Genomic DNA, 10818 nt, shown 5'->3' with positions numbered 1-10818 from the left:
TAATCAGTGAAGAGACACGTTGTGGTTCTTGTTCTGGAAGCAGTCATTCTCTAACGGGTCCTCAGTAGATTTGAGTGATAATTAAAGGCGCATGCCTCCCCGCCATGTGCAGCCTGCCTGTGCATCTCTTGAACATCCAGCTAACCCCATGCTTTTCTCTTGCAGATAACGAGCAAGGAGGTGATGCCACTAGAAACAAATACCTTCCGATTATCCTGCAGGCAGCTGTGCTCTAAGCTGTCGCACGACTGCCTCCCGCTCCTTCCAAATAGCTTCTATTCTCTCCTTAATAGAATAGTGTCTCCTCCGGGACTGAGAGCAATTGATCTCCCTGCAAACCGGAGGCGTCCAGACCCTCTTGGTGCAGAGAGAGATGACTCTGCACTTCACTTCATTCTGGAGGAGCATGTGGCCGTGAGGAACACAAACATCCTCATGTCATCGCCGGCTCAGCCAAATTATTCAGGAATGAAAAGCTTTTTGGTTGTTACTATGGGGACTGACAGGCGTTCAAAACGGGGGCCAGATGCCCACCCCATTGCTCACGGTGATCCTAAACCCCTCTGACATCCCATCACACCGCACAAGCAAGGGGTCAAACCGCTGCTGCCTTCAGTTCATTTTGAGAGCTGAGACACCATCAGGGAAGCCAATGAGGGCTGCAATGCCCCACAGGAAAATACATTTCCCTGTTGTTCTGTGCTGTGTTTTTAAAGTTGGGCTGCGCATACTGGACTTAAACTGAGACTATTTGATGTACTGCCCAGGTGTGCCACTCACTGCCTTCGCAGGGGTGTGTTCTTGTAGAAAAGAAAAGAGCAGCCTTGGGACTCTGATACGTTGGCGTACCATATCAGAGCATGGGCTCCGCGCATTGCGTGGGCTGCAGAAACAGATCCAACTCCACTGAATTCCTTTCTTATTAGCAGCCAGCTGGCTGCCGCTGATGTTCTTAATATGGCTCTTGAAGAACGGCTGTACCTGTCCTCCAATTTCATGAAAAGCTCACTGGCTTCCAGCTACTCCTCCCTTGTTATCTAATAGGCCTCCAAGGCAGTGTTCCTTTGGTAACTGGCTGTTTCGGCTACATTCCTGTTATTTGTAGCCGAATGCTTCTAGAGCAGCAGAGGACAGACCACTAATCTCGTTCCTGAATATGCTGCTGTTGTCCATCACTCACTTTGCCCTAGCTAGGAGTAAAACTAAAGGTCTCCCTGTCCACAGAGAGGATACCGTGCTTCTTGAATCTCGCCTCGTCTCAGCGTTCCTCAGTGTCCTGAAATATCCTTTTCACTGGATTAAACAGGATGCAGAATTTAGCATGTGCCCTACTGGTGCCAAGCAAACCAGTCTGGTTCCTTGCAGCTGTGCCTCCAGGGTCCTCTTCACATCCATGTGAAGCTCCCCAGCCACTCTCCAGCCTCCGGGGAGACAGCTTGTATTGATGGAAAGCCGAAAGCCTCTGTCCCTGCTGCTCAGTCGCGTGCCTGTTTCCATCTGGCCCTCTGGGTAGCTCTGCTGCCTTATCTATCTTTCTTCGGCTGACAGGCATTTAGAAGCATCATCACCAGTTCATCTTAGCTCCCACTTAGCAGCTAATTAAAAGAGCAGAACTTGCAACCGAGAAGGTGGTGCAAGCCAGAGTAGGTGAAGAACATGATGCGCAGCCACATCCTGTTGCCTGCTCAGAATATAGGGCCTGATCTGGCTCAAAGGTGGGCAGGCCGGCATCTGCTCCATGCTCTGTAAAGCCACCCGGCAGCATGTTCACAAAGGCAGGTTTTACACAGTGCCGTGCTTTGAAGAACACAGCAATAGATAATGGATTACTGCCAGACCCTTTTAGGATGATGCTGGCAGCTCTCTTCACTCCTGCAATGCCCATGAATATGGAAGGGCTCAAAGCCTCTGAGACAATTATTTTATATCCTCTGCCATCCCAGAAATAAGATTCATGGGGGAAGCCATGTGCTCAAGCCCCCAAACAAATTACTGAAGCGCTATCATGCAGCAAATAGTAAAGCATGAACATTGGGGCAGGGCTGGGACCTGGATTGTCAAGGACCAAACTGAGCAATGCCTACATGTTATGAGACTAGACTCAGCTGGGGTACAGAAGGAGTCTTCAAGGTGAAGCAGGGGTGCAGTAATTCTGTGGGGTCCGAGTCATTTTTTGAGTGAGCAGGAGATACTCAAACTCCTGCTGTTTTTAAAAGGCCTCTCCATAGCCATCTACAGTTGAATTTTTCTCTCTGCTGTGTCATGCACACTTTCCTTTGGTGTTAGCTGTTCCCATCAACAGTGTCTGCATTGTTCTCACCAGGAGCTTCATCTGATGCACTGCAAGTGCCCTTCTATCCCCAGATCTCCCCTTTGCCAAACTGCCAGTGCATCATCTCCTGCTGGCACTCTATCCATAGATTCACAGATGTTAGGGTCGGAAGGGACCTCAATAGATCATCAAGCCCAACCCCCTGCATAGGCAGGAAAGAGTCCTGGGTCTAGATGACCCCAGCTAGATGCTTATCTAACCTCCTCTTGAAGACCCCCAGGGTAGGGGAGAGCACCACCTCCCTTGGGAGCCCGTTCCAGACCCTGGCCACTCGAACTGTGAAGAAGTTCTTCCTAATGTCCAGTCTAAATCTGGTCTCTGCTAGCTTGTGGCCATTATTTCTTGTAACCCCCCAGGGGCGCCTTGGTGAATAAACCCTCACCAATTCCCTTCTGCGCCCCCGTGATGAACTTATAGGCAGCCACAAGGTCGCCTCTCAACCTTCTATCCATGGCATCACCTCCAATTAGTTTGGACCCAATCCAGCCCGCACTGGTTTCAGAGGGAGCTGGATACATTAGTCTGCCTGCAGAGTTCCCACTAATGTCCATGGGTGTTGTAGGTACAGAATGCTCCCTGGAGAAACAGAGCATGGGAGGAGAGGAGAATACTGTCTTTGCTTATCACTCCAGGCCAAAACCCCTTCCCAGTTATACCAGCGAAGCAAACATTTCAGGCAGAAGAAGAAGAAATGAGGCTTTAGATCATCATAAAATCCCAGAACAACTTTCTTTTTCTGGTGGTAACATTTGTGGGTGGCAGGTACCATGTATAGTAACACGTGAGAATGGCCTGTAATGTACGGTTTGTGCTTCGAATATCACCGGGCCTCTCTTTGTTCCTGAGCAATCAAAGTGGAACGTGTTATTATATGAAAACCGCACAAAACTTACAAGTACAGTGCAGGGCATATTGCTCATTCACTGCCAGAACACATACTATTCATTTTTCTCGCTCCGGCTTTTAAACTGTTATGCTACAAGAGGAGTGTTTATCAAGCATTGCCATAGTTCCCCAGGCTTTTTTTTTTTTTGGAGAAAGGCAATTATTGGACCAGGCTAATCCCTGCTATCACTCAATTGGCTGCCATGCACTTACGCCAGGGATACATTTGGTCTGGGATGTTGATTTTTCCACTCTGCAGAGTCTGCCAAGGCCTCCGTTTTACACGGGGTCGGATACTCGCGTTTCATCTCTCCAGAGCCTGGAGATGATTTAGTTTCCTATAAAATTAGCGCTCGAAGGATCTGCAGAGCAGAGGTGCGTGCTGTGTTGTGGGATAAGCCAAAGGCGCTGAAAGCCAGATGTGTGACACTTTGCCTTCACGGGAGGATTCGTTGACTAATTCAGAACATGCAGATGGTTTCCAACCTCACGCTCCAGTCTCTGTCATGTCCCCAGGGTGCCAGGAGTTAATTTGAATGAAGCACCTCTAAATTCTTCCCATGGAAAAGAAAGATTCAGCAAATAGTTCCACCACATTTGTGTGCTAGGGGCTGACTTGGCCTGCACGATCGTGTTGTGCTCTAGCAGCATGCCACAATCACTAGAGCAGCCCCTTGCTAACAGCTCAGGCTAAGATGTTAAAGGAACGTAGGGAAGCTAGATGCCCAGCTCCTGTTGAAACCCAGTGTGATCTGGGCACATCACTCCCTTAGAGCGCCACTGCAAGTCCCACTCTGAAGACAACCTTCATCTCTAGAGAAGTTCTTTGTGCCCCTGGAACAAAACGCTGCTGCCGGTTCTGGCTCCACAATGCTGCACTGGGCACGGAGCTGGGGCAGGGGTGGCAGGGAAGCCAGTTGGAGGCTCCTGCTACTCTTTCATGGCTTTCTGGAGGAACATAATGCAGGCCCAGCTCATGATTGCCTGCTGCTGTATCACACCTGTGAAGGAAAGGCTCAGGGATGTCATGTGGAGGGCAGGGCATTGTCTTGGTAGACCTCCCTGGTGAGGTCCTGCCTTGCTTCTGACAGATGAAGAGACCCCTCACAACTGTCTCCTCCTCCTTGCAACCTAAGAGGAAAGGATTTCACCCACCTCCCAATCTCAGCATATCACCCAAGTGGTACTGAGGCACCCTATTCCCTGAGTGGTGAGCATCCTCCCTGACAGTGGCCAAGACAGCATGTCCCCTCCAAGACATCACAATGAATGCTGCCATTGATCCTACATCATGATTGGGAAGTGGCCAGCTACAACAATGCAGCGCAGTACTCACATGATGGACCAGCCCAGGTAGTTGGCTGTGCTGCCCCAGTACATGGGGTTGTCCAACACATTGAATGGGAATCTGGTCACCTTCGCCTCCATCAGGATGCCAAAGTAATCACCTGCAGAGAACAGAAGAGGGGCTCTTACACTGTGATCAAATGCAATAAGCAGTAATTGAGGTCAGGCCACCCAGTGCTGCCAGCTGTAGGTACTGCAGAGCTCCCACCAGGTCACTCGCTGCATCCTGGGCATGTCTGGGGAGGAGTATTCCCTGCACGCCTTGCCTGCCTGCTCCAGACCTGAAAATACAGCAGGGAATCCTCTCTGAAGACCTGCCCCATGACTGTCCATAGAGACAGAGGTCCTGGAAGCGACTGTGGAGGGGATCCCCAGTGTGGCTCCAGCACCTTGGTTCCAGATTTGGCCCATGGGAGAGGGAGTGGGTGGACCAGGCACGATCAGAAGCAGCCCTCCCTGCCCATCCTGGGGATGCAGTGTTGCCTCTACCTCCCTGGCCAGGCTGCTGTGGTTTGGCACAGCTGACCTCCTTGCAGTCAACTGAGCTGGGAGTCTTTGGGCCTGGGGGAAGGCGAAGCAGGAGCCTTCCGTGACCCTTTTTCAGACCAAGGTAGGGAACTTCATAGATTCATAGATGTAGGGTCAGAAGAGACCTTGTAGATCTTCTAGTCCGACCCCCTGAGCCTCAGAGCCTCTGGGATGCTGTTTTACTCTGTACTTATCAGTCTTCCCTGTGGGTCATAGTTTCATAGTTTTAGGGTCGGAAGGGACCTAATAGATCTTCTAGCCCGTACCCAGATGCAGTGGGAAGGTTTGCATATTCCTACAGGCCAACCCAAACCAGGCGAGTCAAAGCACAGGGACCGAACAGAAAGCAGCCCACCGCTCCTTCAGGCTGGGGTAAGCCACGGGCCACCCACCTCTCTCCATAATACAACAGGAGCACCACAAAGTGGCTTCCCTGGCACAGATCATGGCCTCTAGGGACAGCAGAGCTCTCTCTGTGCCCAATGCAACCTCCAATGGTAAGAGCAGTGCTCAGTTTCAGATGCATCACCAGGCATTTACCCAGTTAAAACCAGTTGTAGTGTTATTTGGGAAGAAAACAACATGGGCAATTAATTTTCAAGCATCAGCAGGCCATCAGCTCCAGACCCGGGAGACACTGGCTCTCGAGACGCAGAACCATGCTGGTAGGGGTGCGTGAGCTGTCTGGAAGCCTGCAACACTGGCTGCTGTCAGAGCAGCTGTCAATACCGAGACAACATGATAATAAAAGACTTCACCACCAGAGAGGAGGAATGAGTTGAGACAGACCCTCAAGTACTCTGATACGGCAATTTCCAGGGTTTTCATATCGCTGAGCTTCACCTCTTCATCTCATCTCATCTTGTTCCTTATAATTACTAACTATAAAAGCACATTCACAAGTTTCCACTATTTTTTTTCCCTCCACAATGAAAAGCCTCTATGGTAATGTTCTGCCATTTATTCTACGGTGCCTGAAACACCCTGACATCGCACGCAAGAGCTCAGAGGAGAACACGGTCTCCAGTCAGTCCCCAGTGGGTGTTTTGCCACAGTACAATACTGCTGTGCAGCCAGACCGGGCTGGCTGTCTCTGCTTGGCAGTTTTGAGCTGTATGGGCAAGGAGCGTGGCTGGGGCAATCCTGAAAGAGAGGACGGTGAAGGCCAGACTTAGTCTACAGAGCTGCCCATCCCAGCGGTATCCAAGGTGTGGGTGCATGGAAGCCTCCAGCATTCCCACCGCTCCCCCATGCTCAGGAGGCTCTCCCTTCCACGAGGCACACCGACCCCCTCGCTGGAAATCAGGGCCTTGTCAGCTAGGTCAGTGAGGAGAAAGAATTAGTGATAGAGCCAGGGGCTGCTTTGATGCAATTCTGTTTCATACAAAGAGCGCACTGGGGAACCAAAGCAACTGGAGACAGTTTTTCTGCTCAGAGGAGCAAACCTCCTTGCAGCCAGCAGCCTCACAGGCTCTCCCCCTAGTCCTTCCTCTGGGGCCTGCTACTATGCTGCTTCTGGCTGGCTAGAGCTTCAAACTTGGCTTTTAAGCCTGTATTTCAACATGGGCTCCTTTTCCTACATGCACACATACACACATATTCTCTCTCTCTCTTTTGTACCCCTCTCTTTGTGGGGTACAAAACAGCACCCTGCAAAGCCCTCCTGCCCAGAGGGTCTGAAATTCTTGAGCAGCCTTGCATTTCTCTCTGGCGAAGGCTTTCCTCTGAAGATGCAGATGCACTTCTTTCCATGGGGCACCAGGCCAAATCCACGCCTGGTATAACTCTGCAGAGGCGCTCCAGTCCCGACCTGCAGCACCTCCTGATAACCCAGTGCGACAGTCCTGGGAGCCAGCAGTTCCACCAGGGATGATCTGAGGGGTTTTAAAGCTACAAATTCAAAGCAGCTTGTTGGGCAAGTAAACACAAGAAAGCAGAAACATTTAAGTGGAACAAATATTCCCAGAGAATCATAATTGCATCTCAAGATGTTGTAATCAAGATAACCATCGCCACACGCCCTCCTCTGGTGTCAGCTTGATCTCTTCATTCAAAGAATTTCTCAGTGTCAGAAAAATAGCTCGCCCACTTCCAAACCACTGGGCGGGAGTCACTGTTATTGGTATTATTCTCATTATGATGTGATTGTCAGTTGTAAGGAAGCAATGCTTTCAGAGTTGTCAGCCGCAGCAGGGTGGCGGCACGACACCCACCTTAAAGGAACTCCTCCGTACTGCTCTGAACCAATTCGCAAGAAAACAGCGAGCAAACAAAGTTTGAAGTGTGTTAATTTGGGATACAGAAGGAGCTGGGGGGTGGAGGGGCAAGGCTACAGTTCGGGTTGGCTCTTAAAAGTGTGAGAGAAAGTGCTTGCTGTGTACACAGAAGCTCTGATGAAGATCCACTGGACAGAGAGAAATGCAGTGCGATTCACCGAATATAAAGCCGGGAAGTTTACAGAGGACGTGGACATGCCAACAGAACTGCCCTCCGACAGGGAACGTTGAGGTGAAAGCTCGGGGTCACTTATATGCAGAACAGCTTTCCCCAGAAAGAGCTACCAGGCCTCAGGACAAGGTGGAAGAAATTGCCTGGATTGGAGCCCCAGTAAAATTTACAGGATGGGGCAGATTTGCTCCATGTCGTGCCGCTACAATTTGTTTTTCGTCAGCCCAGCTGGGTTCCCCCAGGATAGTCTGCACACATACCCATGGCCTGCGAGTGCAGCAGAAAATGTGGCATCAGTGGTTGATCGCAACTGGAGCTTGCAGCAAGATGTCTGCTACGAACAAATGAATGGAGTCAGTCTGAAAAGGCTCAGAAGCACATGGTGGTTGTCTGATGATCAGTCTAAGAGGATCCTGGAAGAAGCATGTGCAAAGCTCAATTGCTCTGGGGTGCAATTATCTATCCTCACTCAAGTCTCAGGTTCAGACGACTGTTCCTGCGTGGCAGAGGATCTTGACCTTCAGTGCATGGATTGTATGCAGAGTCCCTGGCCAATGCCTGCAGCCCTCAGAGCCAACTGGGCAGTTGAGACTGGGCATGTATTGGCTTTAAGTAGGAAAAGGTGTGGGTGGGCCCTAGACAGGGCATGGTCTCGGTGGTGGAGCTGAGTGCCACAGGAAGGAGGGGCAATGGACCTACTGGATCTGGGAAGGGCAGTGGGGAGGTTTGGCAGGACCCAGAAGGAAGGTATCACCTCTGCAGAGGGGATTCAGGGGAACAAGCTGCAGTCCATTATGAGCTTGATGGGTAGATGCCGAGGTGCAATTTAGCATTTGTCTTTGCAAAGCGCAGCACCGCCTACCACCAAGCCAGCAGAACCTTCCTCTGCTCGTACTTCTGTAGAATGATTATAATAATATTCGTCTTCCTGAACACCGCAGGGGGGTAGCGAGGGTTAATGTATATTTGTAAAGTGCTTGGAGATCTTCACATAAAAGACCTTTGCAGGGGGGCAAAAGTTACTCTTATTATTCCCTGGATCACACTGCCATTTCCTTGGCCTCACGTAGCGCAAAACCTTTATTTCCAAGAAAAAGCAGTTGCCGGCCAATTACACCACCCCTTCTGACTTCAGCTATATGCGATTAGTGGGATAATTACCTGGTGTTAGCATTATACGTGTGAGCAACTCTCTTAGCAGTGTGGCAATCTCCTCCCCAGGCAGTTCTATAGATTGCGTCGAAGTGTTCCTTGCCCACTTTGGCGCTGAGCTATTCACGGGTGACGAGCCCCGCTGAGACTGGAACTTATAGCTCATCGTCTTCAGCGCGGCAGTCAATTTCTGCATCTTCTTTGGGGGTATTAATGGACCAAATGCTGTTCCTCACGTGGCTTGTTCTTGTGTTTGGCTATTAGCATCTCTGTTGCTAAATCATTCATTGCATAACACAGGCTCCTATGAGGTTCAACAGCAAAAGAATGCACCTGTCTTGCTGGCCTTGGCTTATCGGCTGAGTTATGCCCCGTGGGGGCCAGAGGCATGCTGCATAGTTGGAGAGCCTGTTGCAAACAAATAAAACCACGTGCAGCCCTGGGAGTCCGTGAAGTCTATTATTAACATTCCCCAAACCTCCTCCGTAGCTTGGAATCTCATATCTCAATCACTGGGGTTAAGAAACAGAGAGACAATAGCTGCAGGTATTCTGAAGCAATCCAAGTGCAAAGGCAAAAACCTAACCAGCATTTGTTCAGGTCACGCTGGATGCTAACACCCTGCAGGTGAAATGCCAGGGCTTGCCCTTTTAAAAACTGCTTCCTTCTTGTGCCTAAAGGATTACATCCACCCGCTGCCTGTCTGGTATTTAGACAGTCACTGTCTTACTATGTACATGTTTGTACCTAACACCATGATGTCAAGATGGGTCCTACGGACATTATTACAATACAGATAAATAATAAAGTGCTCCTGTGTACCTGGGCACACAAAGGAGGGGGAATAGCACACCCAGCTGTGACTGTGCCCAGCAGGTGATAATGCATCTATATTTGCACCCACTAATGATCTGTTTACTGTGCACTATTAATATAATGCAGAGCTGAATTTCTACTAATGCAGGAAGTAAAACACTCATACACCTCCTACACAGCTCTGATAAGCAAATCAAAATCTTCTGTCATGGGGCCACACTGTATCCAATTCTATTCCTTTCTTTTCAAGCAAAAGAACATGAAGGCTGGAAGGTTTATAGGACAAAACCCACTTCTTGACCACTGAAAATTTCAGGGAGACGATAGCAAACACTAAAAGAGTTGCAGTCTGAATCTGCTGGTTGACCCATCCCCTGTTCAGACACTTCCCTGGCTCTGGGAAATGCTATTCCCCAAATCCCCAGTGAAAACATTTCTTCGCTGGGGGTCATTTGCTTTTCCTCCAGTCTCACAGGGTGCCTCCTGCTATGGCTGCACCAATGGTCAGTGGCTCCCCAGCTTCAGACTTTGCTCCAGGCTCCCCTTGAAATGCCTACGAATGGTAGAGTTGACTAGATTTGGATGAACCCCTTTCAATGGAAACAGAACTCAGCTGGACCTTGCCGCAGTTGCAAATGGAACTGTTCTTCTTTGTGTGTCTCTACATCACATTTGGCCATTTTGTTACACATCCTTGTGCTCGTTTATTGTACATGGGCCTCCAAGCAGCGGGCATTGCAGCAGGTGTTGCATAGCCTGAAGCTCTGTGCCACAGTCACACGTGGTTGAACCAATGGCATAGCCCCACTTCTTCATTAGTTCCTTGGACCGTCCAACTCTGGTGTGCAGGCAGCTGAGACATTTCCACCTCTGCTATGGTTCATAAGCCCCCGGTGGTAAGGACTCAGCCACTGGAATGCCCTTTTATTTGCTGTCAGGTATTGTCTTGAGTTTCTTTTCCACATCAGTAGTCCTTGGGTGTGCCATTGAGAGGCTGGGTGCTGGCGAGGAAGCTCCTATGTGATTTCAAACGTTCATAGATTCATAGATGTTAGGGTCGGAAGGGTCCTCAATAGATCATTGAGTCTGACCCCCTGCATGGCAGGAAAGAGTGCTGGGTTTAGATGACCCCAGCTAGATGCCTATCTAACCTCCTCTTGAAGACCCCCAGGGTAGAGGAGAGCACCACCTCCCTTGGGAGCCCGTTCCAGACCTTGGCCACTCGAACTGTGAAGAAGTTCTTCCTAATGTCTAGTCTAAATCTGCTCTCTGCTAGCTTGTGGCCATTATTTCTTGTAACCCCCGGGGGC

At 49.9% G+C, this 10818-nt stretch overlaps 1 protein-coding gene across 2 annotated transcripts in view; it reads right to left on the bottom strand.

The window, feature by feature from the left end:
- Positions 1-10818, bottom strand: part of PEMT (phosphatidylethanolamine N-methyltransferase) — an 80459-nt gene that overhangs the window by 12102 nt on the left and 57539 nt on the right. For both annotated transcript variants that reach the window (XM_014520120.2, XM_025204579.1), the window contains one exon: positions 4554-4665. In XM_014520120.2, the coding sequence (XP_014375606.2) occupies positions 4554-4665 (112 nt within the window). The remainder of the gene's footprint in view (positions 1-4553; positions 4666-10818) is intronic.

Source organism: Alligator sinensis, unplaced genomic scaffold (assembly GCF_000455745.1).
Source record: "Alligator sinensis unplaced genomic scaffold, ASM45574v1 scaffold402_1, whole genome shotgun sequence".
In the NCBI taxonomy this organism is placed as follows: domain Eukaryota; kingdom Metazoa; phylum Chordata; order Crocodylia; family Alligatoridae; genus Alligator; species Alligator sinensis.
Note: the sequence above shows the minus strand (reverse complement) of the source record. Positions and strands in the feature narration are given on the sequence as shown.